This window comes from Schistocerca americana, chromosome 4 (genome assembly GCF_021461395.2).
Source record: "Schistocerca americana isolate TAMUIC-IGC-003095 chromosome 4, iqSchAmer2.1, whole genome shotgun sequence".
Lineage (NCBI taxonomy): Eukaryota > Metazoa > Arthropoda > Insecta > Orthoptera > Acrididae > Schistocerca > Schistocerca americana.
The window spans coordinates 827,089,718-827,106,663 of NC_060122.1; the positions used below are offsets into that span (position 1 = coordinate 827,089,718).

At 41.5% G+C, this 16,946-nt stretch overlaps 1 protein-coding gene across 5 annotated transcripts in view; it reads right to left on the bottom strand.

Moving 5' to 3' along the window:
* LOC124612565 (zinc finger protein 84-like) overlaps nt 1-16,550 on the bottom strand; it is an 83,013-nt gene extending 66,463 nt beyond the window's left edge. Inside the window, exons 1-2 of one of the 5 annotated variants that reach the window (XM_047140843.1) lie at nt 16,462-16,550; nt 9,026-9,231 (exon numbers count right to left, since the gene is read on the bottom strand). In XM_047140843.1, the coding sequence (XP_046996799.1) occupies nt 9,026-9,231; nt 16,462-16,504 (249 nt within the window). In that variant the 5' untranslated portion in view covers nt 16,505-16,550. Of the gene's footprint in view, nt 1-9,025; nt 9,232-9,314; nt 9,453-12,838; nt 12,859-15,891; nt 15,965-16,275; nt 16,332-16,461 lie in introns of those variants that run through there. The other 4 variants (XM_047140844.1, XM_047140846.1, XM_047140847.1 and 1 more) reach the window with 4 other exon arrangements.
* Between the last annotated feature and the right edge of the window lie 396 nt (nt 16,551-16,946).

Genomic DNA, 16,946 nt, shown 5'->3' on the forward strand with positions numbered 1-16,946 from the left:
AAAACTGTGTGCAATGATGCAATTTTTCAGGGAGTTATATTCGTGCTTCTATGGATCACAGAGAAAAGGGTTCAAGTGTTTTGGATAGCCCTTGGCCTAATGACCATCTGTACAGTTATTTGAGGGCTGTGCATATTGTGGTTATCCTACAGTACAGGGTCAAAACTTAAAACATTGCACACTTCGCCCATCCCAGACAAATTGAGCAAAGCAGTTGTTTCATTTGCATTAGGCATGTTCGAGGGTAGACCTTAGGTGGCTTCTAAAGGCACCACTTGTTCACGGGCAGTCCCTGAGAAAACCCCAAAAAACCCTGATTTTTGGGTATGAAAATTGCCAACTGTGAGGATATCCACTTCTACACTTTCTATTCATGGCAAAAATCAAACAATGGAAAATCCAGGATGGAATGTAACAATACCAGAGAAAGAAAGTTGCTACTCACCATATAGCGGAGATGCTGAGTCGAGATAGGCACAGCAAAAAGATTCACACAATTAAAGCTTACGGCCATTAAGGCCTTTGTCAGCAGTAGACGCATGCCCACGCCCACCCACACCCTCACCCCCCCCCCCCCCCACACACACACGTAAAGGCAACATGCACACACATCTGCAGTCTCGGAGAGCTGAAACCACACTGAACAGCAGCACCAGTGCATGATGGGAGTGGCGACTGGGTGGGGGTGAGATGGAGACTGTGGCAGGGAGGGAGAGGGGTAGTATGGTGGGAGTGGCGGACAGTGAAGTGTTGCAGTTTAGACGGAGGGGAGGAGAGATGGTGCGGATGGGGGAGGGGGTAAGTAGTGGAAAGGGGAGAAATAAAAGAAATAAAAAGAAATTAAAAGAATGGATGTGGTGGTGAAATGACGGCTGTGTAGTGCTGGAATGGGAACAGGGCAGAGGCTGGATGGATGAGGACAGTGCCTAACGAAGGTTGAGGCCAGGAGGGTGTCCGCCTCCACCCTGTTCCCATTCCAGCACTACACAGCTGTCAATTCACCGCCACACCCAGTCTTTTAATTTCTTTTTATTTCTTTTATTTCTCTCCTTTCCACTACTTAACCCCTCCCCCTCTGCAGCTTCTCTCCTGCCCTCCATCTAAACTGCAACACTTCACTGTCTGCCACTCCCACCATACTACCCCTCTCCCTCGCTGCCACAGCCTCCACCTTACCCCCACCCAGTCGCCACTCCCATCATGCACTGGTGCGGCTGTTCGCAGTGTGGTTTCAGCTCTCCGAGACTGCAGATGCAAGTTGCGTTTACGTGTGTGTGTGTGTGGGGGGGGGGGGGGGCGGCACGCGCGGGCGCGCGCGGGTGTGTGTATGTGTGGCTACTGCTGACAAAGGTCTTAATGGCCGAAAGCTTTAATTGTGTGAATCTTTTTGCTGTGCCTATCGCGACTCAGCATCTCTGCTATATGGTGAGTAGCAAGTTTCCTTCTCTTCTATTCATGGCAGATAGTCAAAATTTTTACCGCATGTGCTTAAAATGATATTCTCAAGGAACTTCAAAAATTTTCTCAATATCATTATCAGTTACCAAGATGCGAAGGTTCAAAGTTACAGTGCTTATGCACATAGTATACAGTCTGGGGTGTAAACGTAATTTTAACTGACATAGTGAACACACGGCAAAGGTTCTAGGGTCATACAAGGGTTCCGAGGACACCAAGCTATGTTTTAGTCAGTATTTTTTCCACCAATAAAATTTTAAGGTGAGCTCTCCCTGAATAATGGGCACTTTACACACGTACAAATATGCCCAAAGTGGTAATGCAGTGACAAAAAATGTGGTAAAAGGGTGTTAACATGTCTGAAAAGAACTTAAAATGACTGCCAAAAACTATGTAAAACTGGAAAATATTCAGTAAAATATTTCTGGTAACATTTTTTCTCTTAAGGTACAAATCATTAGCCAGGCATTTTTGCTAAATTGTGATCAATAAGCAAATAATCTGGTGTGAACCTTATATTATGCTCACTCATTTGTTGTTTATAGATGTCAAACTATATAAATGATATCAATATAATGGAAGGAAACATTCCACGTGGGAAAAATTATATATAAAAACAAAGATGAGGTGACTTACCGAACAAAAGCGCTGGCAGGTCGATAGACACACAAACAAACACAAACATACACACAAAATTCAAGCTTTCGCAACAAACTGTTGCCTCATCAGGAAAGAGGGAAGGAGAGGGGAAGACGAAAGGAAGTGGGTTTTAAGGGAGAGGGTAAGGAGTCATTCCAATCCCGGGAGCGGAAAGACTTACCTTAGGGGGAAAAAAGGACAGGTATACACTCGCACACACGCACATATCCATCCACACATACAGACACAAGCAGACATATTTAAAGATATGTCTGCTTGTGTCTGTATGTGTGGATGGATATGTGCGTGTGTGCGAGTGTATACCTGTCCTTTTTTCCCCCTAAGGTAAGTCTTTCCGCTCCCGGGATTGGAATGACTCCTTACCCTCTCCCTTAAAACCCACTTCCTTTAGTCTTCCACCCTCTCCTTCCCTCTTTCCTGATGAGGCAACAGTTTGTTGCGAAAGCTTGAATTTTGTGTGTATGTTTGTGTTTGTTTGTGTGTCTATCGACCTGCCAGCGCTTTTGTTCGGTAAGTCACCTCATCTTTGTTTTTATATATAAAACTATATAAATGTATATCTAAAAACAAAGATGATGTGACTTACCAAATGAAAGTGCTGGCAGGTCGACAGACACACAAACAAACACAAACATACACACAAAATTCAAGCTTTCGCAACAAACTGTTGCCTCATCAGGAAAGAGGGAAGGAGAGGGAAAGACGAAAGGATGTGGGTTTTAAGGGAGAGGGTAAGGAGTCATTCCAATCCCGGGAGCGGAAAGACTTACCTTAGGGGGAAAAAAGGACGGGTATACACTCGCACAAACACACATATCCATCCACACATATACAGACACAAGCAGACATATTTAAAGACAAAGAGTTTGGGCAGAGATGTCAGTCGAGGCAGAAGTGCAGAGGCAAAGATGTTGTTGAATGACAGGTGAGGTATGAGTGGCGGCAACTTGAAATTAGCGGAGATTGAGGCCTGGTGGATAACGGGAAGAGAGGATATATTGAAGAGCAAGTTCCCATCTCCGGAGTTCGGATAGGTTGGTGTTAGTGGGAAGTATCCAGATAACCCGGACGGTGTAACACTGTGCCAAGATGTGCTGGCCGTGCACCAAGGCATGTTTAGCCACAGGGTGATCCTCATTACCAACAAACACTGTCTGCCTGTGTCCATTCATGCGAATGGACAGTTTGTTGCTGGTCATTCCCACATAGAATGCGTCACAGTGTAGGCAGGTCAGTTGGTAGATCACGTGGGTGCTTTCACACGTGGCTCTGCCTTTGATCGTGTACACCTTCCGGGTTACAGGACTGGAGTAGGTGGTGGTGGGAGGGTGCATGGGACAGGTTTTACACCGGGAGCGGTTACAAGGGTAGGAGCCAGACGGTAGGGAAGGTGGTTTGGGGATTTCATAGGGATGAACTAAGAGGTTACGAAGGTTAGGTGGACGGCGGAAAGACACTCTTGGTGGAGTGGGGAGGATTTCATGAAGGATGGATCTCATTTCTGGGCAGGATTTTAGGAAGTCGTATCCCTGCTGGAGAGCCACATTCAGAATCTGATCCAGTCCCGGAAAGTATCCTGTCACAAGTGGGGCACTTTTGTGGTTCTTCTGTGGGAGGTTCTGGGTTTGAGAGGATGAGGAAGTTGCTCTGGTTATTTGCTTCTGTACCAGGTCGGGAGGGTAGTTGCGGGATGCGAAAGCTGTTGTCAGGTTGTTGGTGTAATGCTTCAGGGATTCCGGACTGGAGCAGATTCGTTTGCCACGAAGACCTAGGCTGTAGGGAAGGGACCGTTTGATGCCACCCATTCCACATCAAACGGTCCCTTCCCTACAGCCTAGGTCTTCGTGGCAAACGAATCTGCTCCAGTCCGGAATCCCTGAAGCATTACACCAACAACCTGACAACAGCTTTCGCATCCCGCAACTACCCTCCCGACCTGGTACAGAAGCAAATAACCAGAGCAACTTCCTCATCCTCTCAAACCCAGAACCTCCCACAGAAGAACCACAAAAGTGCCCCACTTGTGACAGGATACTTTCCGGGACTGGATCAGATTCTGAATGTGGCTCTCCAGCAGGGATACGACTTCCTAAAATCCTGCCCAGAAATGAGATCCATCCTTCATGAAATCCTCCCCACTCCACCAAGAGTGTCTTTCCGCCGTCCACCTAACCTTCGTAACCTCTTAGTTCATCCCTATGAAATCCCCAAACCACCTTCCCTACCGTCTGGCTCCTACCCTTGTAACCGCTCCCGGTGTAAAACCTGTCCCATGCACCCTCCCACCACCACCTACTCCAGTCCTGTAACCCGGAAGGTGTACACGATCAAAGGCAGAGCCACGTGTGAAAGCACCCACGTGATCTACCAACTGACCTGCCTACACTGTGACGCATTCTATGTGGGAATGACCAGCAACAAACTGTCCATTCGCATGAATGGACACAGGCAGACAGTGTTTGTTGGTAATGAGGATCACCCTGTGGCTAAACATGCCTTGGTGCACGGCCAGCACATCTTGGCACAGTGTTACACCGTCCGGGTTATCTGGATACTTCCCACTAACACCAACCTATCCGAACTCCGGAGATGGGAACTTGCTCTTCAATATATCCTCTCTTCCCGTTATCCACCAGGCCTCAATCTCCGCTAATTTCAAGTTGCCGCCACTCATACCTCACCTGTCATTCAACAACATCTTTGCCTCTGCACTTCTGCCTCGACTGACATCTCTGCCCAAACTCTTTGTCTTTAAATATGTCTGCTTGTGTCTGTATATGTGTGGATGGATATGTGTGTTTGTGCGAGTGTATACCCGTCCTTTTTTCCCCCTAAGGTAAGTCTTTCCGCTCCCGGGATTGGAATGACTCCTTACCCTCTCCCTTAAAACCCACATCCTTTCGTATTTCCCTCTCCTTCCCTCTTTCCTGATGAGGCAACAGTTTGTTGCGAAAGCTTGAATTTTGTGTGTATGTTTGTGTTTGTTTGTGTGTCTGTCGACCTGCCAGCACTTTCATTTGGTAAGTCACATCATCTTTGTTTTTAGATATATATTTCCTACGTGGAATGTTTCCCTCTATTAAAACTATATAAATGGGTTGACATATATAAATAAATTGTCAAAACTTTGCTGATTGAGAGCATTCATTTTATATATATAAGCAGCACAGCCTGCTGTGGCAGGGAAAAGAAGGGAACCAGCGAAAATATGCTCCTGTCAGAGCACAGGAAATGCAGATATATTACTCTTTAAAAGGTTTACAGAAAAGTGGAGAATTTTCTGCCTGAATCCTAATTCCACCTTCCTCACAAAAAATATTGGCATGCGAACATATTCACACTTTTTTATGCTTAAAAACAGTAGCAGAGAGACAGTAATGGTGGAAGAAAGAGGAGATGGTGGCAGTGGGAGAGAAAGAAAGAGGAGACAATGACCATGAGAGAGAGAACATGGAAGTGAAAGAAAGATGGAAGAAGACAACAGCAGTGGGAGTAAAAAAGAGGGGAGATCAACGGGAAGTAAAAGAGAGAGAGAGAGAGAGACGGACGGAGAGAGAAGCAGTGGGACTAAAAAAGAGAGGAAACACTGGAAAGTAGAAGTACGAATGAGTAGAGACCGGGGGGGGGGTCTGAACCTTGCAGACCAGTGAAGTTTAACATGTAAGTATAGTGAAGGGTGCATTTTGGAAACACATGGATACGGGGGCAAAAATTAATTGCACGTCCCAAGAATTTTTGACCTGCCAAGGTATGACATATGCAGTGGCAGTGGGAAATAATGACAAAAGGAGACTCTGCGAGACGAAACTGTGGCAGTGAGATGTATGTGGTGTGCTCAAAAAGTAACTGTAATTTTTTAATTTCATGAGATTTATAAACTCAATTTTCCAATTTTTTTATATTGTTTGTAGGCCTACACATGTTCCTCATTTATGTTTGCATTTTCAGATGTTTTGAATATTTAGCTTATTGCTAACAAATGAAAAGGATAAACATGTTTTTAAGTGCTCGGCAAATTTTTACTTTCAAAAAACATGGATCAAAGAGTTTCCATTAAATTCTGTTTGAAAATGGAATGAAGTGCAGTGCCGCATTTGAAATGTTGACTCTGGCTTTTGGCAAATCTACTATCAATAAGACAAGAGTTTATGAGTGCTATAAACAGTTCAGAGAAAGTCAAGAACACATTTAAGGTGACAACCGCCCTGGATGCCATAGCACATCAATTACTGATAACAATGTGAAAGAAGTAATGAAAATGGTTCTGAAAAATCACTATCAAAGATGTTGCTGATGATGTCTGCATATCTTTTGGCTCATCCCATGGAATTTTTTCCAGACTATTGGGCACGTGTTGCAGCAAAGTTTGTTCCAAAATTGTTGAATTTTAACCAAAAATTACGTCACATGGACATAGCTGAATAAAGTCAACAGCAATTGAGAACTTCTAAAGAAGGTTATAACAAGTGACAAAACATGGGTACGACGTTGAAACCAAAGCCCAATTGTACTAATGGAAATTGCCTGACGAGCCGAGACTGAAAAAAAATTGGCAATTTCTTTGATTACAATGGGACAGTGCATCATGAGTTCCTGCCTTACGGTCGTACAGTCAATAAGGAATACTACCTGAAAATTATGTGCTATTTGTGTGACGTAATCTTGAAGAACACATCCAGAATTGTGGTAAAATGCCTCACAGAAATTTCATCATGATAATGTCCCACTCACACACGAATGCCTGTTCATGATTTTTTTGGCAAAAAAGTTATGTTGCCCTCAGCCACCATATATTTGCTGGACATGGCCCCCTGCAATTTTTATTTTGAGGCTGAAGAGAACCATGAAAAAAGATAACCACTGATGAGATAACAGAATTGCTGGAGGAACTGAACACCATAACAAAAAGTGAGTTCTTGAAGTTATAACATTATTTGTTTATGGTTCATTTAAATCTTTTGCTTCAAAATTTTCACATATTGGTACTATATTTTCTGTAGATGTAAAGTGAAGTGTGCTAGACTGGAGTTCTTTGCATTGTATGTGAGCAATGTATATAAAATACTATGCAATTTCTTTATTGTGTTAAATAATTTTCTGGAGACATTTTGTATTTAAAAATGTTTGTTTGTATAAATTGTCCATGCTGATGTAAATCTGACAATTTAAGAAATGGTCCCACTTAGGAACAAAGTAAGAAATAGGTGTTACACAAAAGCCAATGTGCTTTTGTTTGAAACGAAAGTGACTCTAGGGAGTGGAAAACATGGCAAGAGCGAATTGGCACGCTACCTAGAGCAAGTGCGGGAAGTAAGTCACACAGTCTGTAGGCAGCAGTGATTGAGGCAATACCCTTGTGGAGCAGGAGAAGCTTTGCCTGCAAATTTACACAAAATTGCCTCAGATGAGGACTGCAAACAGCTTACGGCATACTTGTGAGTTGTTGGGCTACTGTATGTAAAACTGAATGACACCAAGACGAGAAATGGAGCCCATACAACAAGATACTTGCAGGCCATACTGTGGGTAGTGTGGCCGTCATAACTGCTCGCCACATCCAAGCCTACAACCACCAGGTAAAAATTTTAGAGGGAGACCAAGAGATGAATACACTAAACAGATTCAGAAGGACGTAGGGTGCAGTAGGTACTGGGAGGTGAAGAACTTTGCACAGGATAGAGTAGCATGGAGAGCTCCATCAAACCAGTCTCTGGACTGAAGACCACAACAACAAACATACATCTCACTGGGTTGTTATCTACACACACACACACACACACACACACACACACACACACACTCTCACTCACTCTGGAGGAAATCCAACAGCAAACAGACATCTGACAGTGCTGTCAGAAATATCCCTCTATCACACACTGCAAGGTGGCATGTGGGGTAGGTAACTGACCCTGATAAGACTCCATGTGCTTTCAGACAAGGAGAGCTTCTTCAAAAAATAACAACTATGAACAGTTTTCCAAAGACCAGCAAAGTGCATGAGCACTGAAGAATTCAGTACATTTCCAGAGACCTTTCCCAACCTTGGCAGAATTTTGCTACAAATTTGCAGACTCCTACAGAAACAAGAAAATCAATTTATTTCAAGGCAGAGCTTAATCCCCTCCCCCTTTGACAGCAAAAAGATTTTCTGAAACATTAGCCCTCTGACTGCTCTGGACGTGTTAACACGCACGCCTTTGTACCTGTCCCTGTGCTGTGTGCTCTGAATGTGTCTACACACGCCACCAGTCCTTGTACCTGGTACTCTGAATGCGTCTATGCATAGACACGTTCAGAGTACTGGGTAGACAGAGTGGTGGCGCATAAGCATGTTCAGAGCACACAGGGACAGGTACGAAGGTGCGCACGTTAACACGTCCAGAGCAGTCAAAGGGTTCAAGGAGCTAGGTCTCAAACTCCAAGTCAACATAGCTTGTCATACACGGGGCAGAGTATTAGAACAATGAAGGAGAGATGTAAATAGTGTCAGCTACATACCTAGGTAAAGCAGTCAATAAAATCAGCCAAACACTACCTGGAGTAGGGAGTATGATACGAGCAATATTGTGGTCCAGATGTCATTCCTAGGGCAGGATAATTAAGGAGCAAAACAAATCAGTGTGTTGCTGAATTTAATAAACTAAGGCACATTCTTCAATTCATACTGAATACATCAATATTTCACTTGCTGCTCAATCTGTCAGAGACAGAATATACAGGAAGCAGACATTTTACAGATCATAAGATCCAAATTTATCATGTCTCATATTTGTTTTTAGTGCCCGACACAGAGTAACAGTTCAGCTGTGAAAATGTTTCACAATGAGATTCTTAGCACATATGCATACCTAGTATAAACATCATTCTTGACAACTTTATGGATGTTTCTACACAAACTACTACTCACCTTCTTCTTAATGTAGGATTTGCCCTTCTGAATAATATTCCTAGGAGAAATGCGTGGCTCAGCTGTATTAGTGCATTTAACACTAGGATCAGAACGGAGTTTCTGAGATGCCACTTCAGCAAGTAATTCCAGGAGAGCACCAGAACCGCTGCCAGTACTAATATATCTTTCATCCATTTCTTCAGGTGATGTCTGGATGCCAGACACTAAACACAAAAAATATGCACAATTACTGCATTTGTAAAATGAGTAAAACAAACTAGACTTTAGTAATGAAACCATCACTCACCAACACCACTACTACAATCCACATGGCCATTATATATCTAGAAACATCAGCCAGACACAACTGATAACAGATTATGTATTGAATTTCCAAGAGTCAATGGAGTTCTGTGACACTTTTCATTTCACAGCACAATCACAGGTGGTGTGATGTTTCACTAATGTTGATTAATTGTAATCTGTGGTGTACTGAGTCAATTAAGAGAACAGAGAGGAGGGGACATGTGAAGGCTAGGGGAGGAGGAGACTTGCTTTCAAACAACAAGAAGTATTTGAAGAATATCAGCATAAGATAATCCATGTACAAAAACAACCAGATATGATCATTAATTTTGGGTCAATTGGCAACAGAAGCCAGCATATCAGCAGGCCTAGCACAGAGGGATAAAGAACAACAACAATCTAAGGTGTAGACAATAATACGTACATGTTTGCAGAGTACCACAAATTAAAATAGTCCCGTAAAGTGCCTCAAGACATTTTAGAAAAACTGCCATAAATAAAAGTATACTGGATGGAATTATATTTCATTCTTTGAAAAATCTAAATTTAGCAGTGGCCCAGTCTACAAATCACATGTTTGTACCTGAAAAGAGCACAGCACCCTATTCTCTATTCAGTCCCCCCCCCCCCCCCCCACCCCACTTCTGTAGGCACAACTTTCCACTACCCTGATGGTGAATGGAATGCATTTGCAGGATCGATCTCTGGCAGATATCAACATGGCTGCTTTCTGATGCAACTTACATCAACAGTCCTCCTATTCCTTTTGTGGAAGAAAATTATAATCATACCTGTCAAGAGGAGCTGTTGAACAAAGGTAAGGGCATTACTCGAGTGGGAGCACCAGCGGGCTCCACAGGCTTCAAAATATTAACCAGGTCACGGATTTACTTGGAAAACATAAGGGGGCAGTCAAACAAAAACCGAAAGCCCTCAAAAGTGATCACCATAAGTGTTAAGGCATTTATCCCAGTGGGAGACAAGACTCTTTATCATAGAATGTAGTTGGCCGCTGATAGATCCACTCTTGCACTTCCTCATCAGACTGAAACAGACATCTACGCATGTCTTTCTTCAGGTCACCAAAGATGTAAAAATCACATGGCAAAATATCCAAGCTGGAAGGACAAAGTTGCAGTGTTCCCAACCAAACTGCTGAAGTGCAGCCTTCATATAATTGGCAGTGAGGGGATAGGCATTATCGTGCAACTGTATAAATCCATTCAAGTGCATTCTGACAGCCTGAAACATCCTGCATCTCTCCCACCAAAGAATTCCAAACATGTTCTGGTAAGGTCATGACGATCTCCTCCTGCAATTCCTGGGGCCTTCTGGTAATCAAGTTCCTCAAGCGTGGAACCACACTCAATCCACAGTGCTGTGAAGACACTTTGTAGAAACTGTGATGTACCGTAAAGCCAAAACACCCAGGGATGCTGTCGGATGATTCACCCTGTTGCAGAATAATGCCTGCCCCACACTTCCAATCCGACGAATGCTTCAATTCAGCAATTTGGTTGCGAAATACTGCAACATCCTCTGTACTGCCCAGATCTTCCACTGTGCGATTTTCACATCTTCGGCAACCTGAAGAAAGAAATTTGTAGACATCTGTTTCAGTCAGACAAGGAAGTGCAGGAATGTGTACAGTTGTGGATCCATCAGTACCCGACCGATTCTGCAGAACAAGAATTGATCGCCTCATCTCCCAGCGAGATAAATGTCTTAATGCATGTTATGATTACCTATGAATGGAACCATTCCATGGACCCATTGTGGCAGGTGTTCAGTTTTCATTTGACTGCCCCTCATAACTACAGTAAAATTGTAGAAGGAAGATTCCTGACAGCGCGCAGCACTGTTGCCAGCTTTCACAATTGCTGAGTGCAAACTGCTGCAGGTGAAAATGATAATCATCTGCAGAGAAGCAGCAACACTGAGGCATTCCCACAGAGACTAATACAAAATCCTGTTACGTGATTAGTTGACGCTGAAGTGCAAAGCAGCTCCACCAAGCCCACTCAACTGTCAGGAACTATCACCAACATTACCACAGGACAGTGCCTTACATGATTGTTATGAAGCTGGGGAATGTGTTTCTTGAAGAAGCTTAACATTGCATTTCTGCACTATTCAGCTGTTGCAAATGCCATCCTCTCATTTTTGGAGTCAGATGAGAACTACAAAACATCTACATCAGTGTATTCCAACAAATCACAGTGTACCTGAAAATGCGTTCTCCAATGTATGGTGTCAGATTAAATTAGAAGTGTGTCTCTACATACAGTGTAATATCTCATTTGATATTTATATTTTTTTAGATGAGCATAGAAAATCTAAGCATTATATGCCAAGATTAAATTACATTCGTTGCACAAAAGCCTCTAATACAAACACTTCAGCATGTAAAGGAAGGTCTAGTAGCAGTAGTAATTTATTTATCCAAGGATTATTTTAAAATGATGTGTCTGTCAGCTTAATAGAAAGAAAACATGTTAATCTGTCAGCTTAATACAAAGAAAACATAAGTCATGTACACAGACATATGACTACAAACATACGTTTAATGGAGAGAGGACGTGGTTGGTCATAGCTTTGCTCTAGGAACCATCTCAGTATTTGCCTGAAGTGATTTAGGAAAAAACATTTAAAACTTTTCACTTTTCAGAGCGTAAATTGTGAGCAGTTAACTTGTTTGACTTCCGTGGAACTGTTTAAAGGCACTTCTTTTGCATGGCTGGAGACCTTCCATGTAATGACAAATGAAAGAGCAAATTAATAAAAAGAAAAATGCAAGAAGATAACACCAAATTATTTCTCAAGGTTGAGATTCATCTAAGCAAACAGTAATATTCACAGTCTTCTTCACTTGTATTTTATTGGAATAAATGAATAGTTTCAACTTTACAGCCATCATCAGACATTAATACAATTATGCATCCTCACGTCTCATGTTATAAGATCTGAGTATTGCTGTGAAGGTGAAAACAGTTTTCTGCTCAAATAAAATACAATGTGATTATGTATGAGTTCCATAATATATTTAAATACGAAGGTTGTGGGTCTCCTTCAGAGGTGAAAGTTGCTCCATTTCTTGAAATTTGCCTTGCTAGCAAGGCTAGGAGGATGAGGACATGGTCTGGAAAATTTCTTGTGTCCACAAGTAACAGGTTCCAGTTACAAGAGTTGAGGGGAAAGGAGCCTCAAGATTGTGTAGGAGTAGGAAATGCACAGCAGACTCTGTCCCTGAGCAGGTCTAAAAGTACCACAAATGTTAGGAAGAGGAGAGTCTTGCTGCTAGACAGAGGTATAGACACTCAGTTATAGGAGCAGTTAGGGACAGTGTCTTAGGACACCAGCACTTTCTAACTGAGAGCTGGGCTGAATCAGGTCATGAGAGGCTTAAAACCTTTGAATGACTTCACAGAAGGTGATCAGACAGTAATATAGGGTGTGCCAATGAACAATTTGGATAAGGACAAGATGTACCTCACAGGTGATGACATGACAAGATAGCTTACTTACCTGGTAGCACCAATGTGCACTTGCTCAAGCTGTTCTGGCAACACAATCAGCCTCCTCTTGGCAGTCCTGCACAGCGAGTTAATGTGGAGATGGAAATCACACTAATGACCGTCCTCACATTGCATTGGTACCTGTGCGAATTATTGGGTGATGCTGTCACACTAAGCATGATCTGCACCACAAAAGGACAGGGGAGTTTGGTGGTGCTGATTAGAGAGAGTATATCAAGTGGGTAAGCAGCCGCAAATGATCAAATACCACTTAGCCCCCCCTCCAAGAGTGTCAACCTATACTAAAAGATTTCTTCAACAGGCACGTGGAAGATATAATATACCAAAACAGAGGTTAGTACAGATTGCTAATGCAAAATAATTTGGGTAAAATGTGTTAAAATAGGATCATAAACAATAATTTAATGCTTTTATAGACCTCCTGCCACTGGATTGGTGGTGGCAGAAACTTGGGGAAGATTTTGCATAAATTTCCTTGTCATATTATAGTACTTGGTGGAAATTTAAACTTATCAGCTATAGACTCAATTCCTTAATGCAGGTGATAGGGGCAGGGTATCATGTGGAAGTGTTCTGATGACTTATCCACAAATTATCTTGAGCAGTTAATCAGATAACCAAATAGTGAATGTTAAAAATTATATATCCCAGTCAGCAAGAGGCCCAAACATTGGACTCAAGAGTAAAACAGAGAATTCGTGGCAGTTAAGTTGTTACAGCATCACTGAATACAGCTGTAAATAAGAATGTAAAGAGAGGTAGCAAGGTATTTCTGCTTAACAAAAGTGACAAAACATTCAGATTGCCTGCGTGGTCAACATGAAAAATTCACATCTGAGATCAAAAATGTTGGCTATCAATGAACAAAGTCCAAGCCTATTGTACAATATCTATTAGAGAGATACGTGCCAAAAGTTCAAACAAATTTAACATATTGCACATAAATAGGCAGAAAGACAATTTCAGATCACTGGAAGCAGTCAGACCACTAAAATATCTAGAGACTACTTAGAGAACTGAAGAGCAGGGTTAATAACTACAGAGGACAACTACTACACACTGTCACATTACAATCATCATCGATGCCCTATACTTCCTGCCGGAAGATTCAAATAGCGCACAAACACTTTCACTGGTGACTCAAGAGTCTGATATGAGAGCCCACTTGGCACCAAATGGCCCCATTACAATACATGATCACAATGTAATGCTTATTAAAAGAGAATCACGTGTCAAAGACCTAACATGCATGATACTAATGTCTTGCCATTACAGCTGAGCAACATCTCACTCATCATGCAGTGGTGCTGACTCAGTTATACAGACGGACTGATGTAAAGCATAGAGATGTGCATGGGGCATGGTAGAATGTTTATGATCTGAGTCAGTTTCCTGGATAGACTGACGCGATTACAAGGGGCATAACATCATGCCCATGATCTTGAAATCACAAGCAGATGCCGGTACTGTGTACAGTGAAAGTGTAGGGAGATGTTTGGTAACACGGTAAAATTATTCCTTTCATTGTAAGTTACCTTGTGCAAATTATGTGTGAGAAAAAGAAAACTGCACATTATGAATCAAATGAATGAGGAAGTGCACTTAAGACACCTCATTTCCAGGAGGACAGAGTTTATTCTGTCCTGACATCTTGATTCAGGTATTCTCAAATAATTTCAGGCAAATGCTAATGGTTCCTTCAGCAAGGCCAAGGCCAATCACGTGTCCTATCCTCAGAAAAACATCCTTATTTCCGTATGTATGTATATTTGAGCTATAACTTCACTGCACAATGACAAATAACACTACACCATTATCATATTATCCCCGGATGTTCCTGTTAGCTACCTGACAAGTATAATTCATCATAAACTGGCCTCAATTGTTACACATTTAGATAAACATTTCTCTTTCACAAATGCCAGTGTAGTCATGCACATATTACGCCAAAAATTCATTTCTCCCCCTCCTTAAAGTACAGGCCGACATGATAATTTCACAACATAAATTTATTCTACGTTAACATGATTAATGTAGGATAGTTTATTGTTCCTACAGAGTTCAGCAGTTGCTTCTCTTCTTAACATTCGTAAAGATAGGTAGTTCAGGGGTCATGTACATGCCTTAGAAAAAGTCAGGAATAGGAACTGAAGCTTTGTATTCGCTACTGTACAAATATTATAGTGCACAAACACAACCACTAAACATGTACGTAAAAGAACACTGTAACAGTAAATGGAGAGGATAAATTCCAGCTTCAGTTGTATACACATTTTGTTTATTGTAGAGTTATAAAAGAACACACATTCAGAAACAATGCAGCTTAAGTCAGTAGTACTGAAGAGGGGACATACCAGCACCCAGCATCACACACTTCAGTTGATCTTTCCTTTTTTTTTTTTTTTTTTGGGTGGAAAATATATTAAGGGACACACACTGCCTCCCATCAATAATTTGCCTTATGCTCTGTCATATACTGTTAGGTAGAACAGGTCAGTTGGTATTTTACAATGAATCTTACATGCAGCAATGACGTGTGCATTTTTTTTCAAACTCCTGGACAATAAAAAGTGCATGACAGATGACGAAAGGCAAAATTCAAAATTTGGCCCTGGTTCTGAACACACTATTCTTCTCCAAGTAAGTTTCAGCTGGTACTGATTTAAGTGGCACATTGTCATACAGAGGTGGGCATTTGTAACCCTAGATGAATATCTAGTTTCAGAAACACATTCAATAATTTTACTTCTTGTATGCACCCCTTCCCACATATATGTTTATTATGACCCTTGTTTATACAGTAGTAATTGCTTCTTTGTCCAACGAATATTCTAAAGGCAAATGACAGCAAGTAGCGATATTTCGAAGTATTGTCGATGTATGGCCAGTAACTCGTTGGGTGGTTCATTAAGAAAAGAATCTATTGACCCATTTTGGTTTTTGAACGTCTAGCGGCAATGTTATTGGAAACAAACAACTGGTTTGGCTAACTTTTAATGGATACAATAAGGTAAATACACCTAGTGTGTGTGGTTTTTTTACCTTACTGAAACGCCCAATATCACAAAAGGAGACTCATTTCTTAGAGAAATTTTGGTAGCCCTTACAAAAAATTTTACGTTGCCAACTGGCGCGCAATTTGGAAGAAGGCGACACATATCAGTACGAAAAGGTTAAATTCATAAATCATCACACCAGTTATGTCAGCTGCCTTCAAAATATGGCACTCGCATATAAAGAAAATGAAAACTTCCAGATCGTACAAGTGGCGTCATTTTGATTATGCAGGCAGTGGCATTCCACTCAACTGACAACGCCCTTTCCCCTTCATTTGGAGCGTAGGCGACTTACGAGACAACGCAAACCTTATCAACTACATAACATACTACAGTGCTTAAATTTGGAGCATAAATATTTTATAAATACCATATAACAAATACTCTGGTCTGGCGCGGTTTTCTGTACACTAGCAGACGCCATAGAGACGCGCTAGCAGCCGACGCCTTTCATGATAAGTTACCTAAGATTATTTCACTTACCGTACATTGTAATGTTCTATTTCTTATTGTAAACACATCACAATGGAATCTAATATTTTCTAATAATACTCACTGCTTTGGTACCCCCCATTTTCAAAAGCATTTTCGTTAAACATTTTCTTATACACTGACTTTTCATTTCAGCGATACATTATATCAAAGATAATTACAGAAAATACAAAGTTGGACAAAACAACACTATCATTGGTTAGCATTTTTTTCCCCCCCGAGGTAAATGGATATAGAAACGAGGAAGTTTGAGAAGAAATTAAGCTAATCAATAAATATTTGTCTTTTATGGCGACAATAGATATTGTTTAATTGAGTACAGTTTGCACAAATATTCAACCACATCTTGACAAAATTTAAAAGTTGTATACATTCGCAACTTGCATTAAATGATATTTATAAAAGTAAAATTTTTCTCTTCATAAAACGCAAAAGTGAAGTATCCCTACACTGCAATATCAATGAGTGAAAACTGGAATCATTTAATCCGTATAAACGCATGGGTGTTACGGTATGTAAGGACGTGAAATGTCACTATGACAAAAGCTC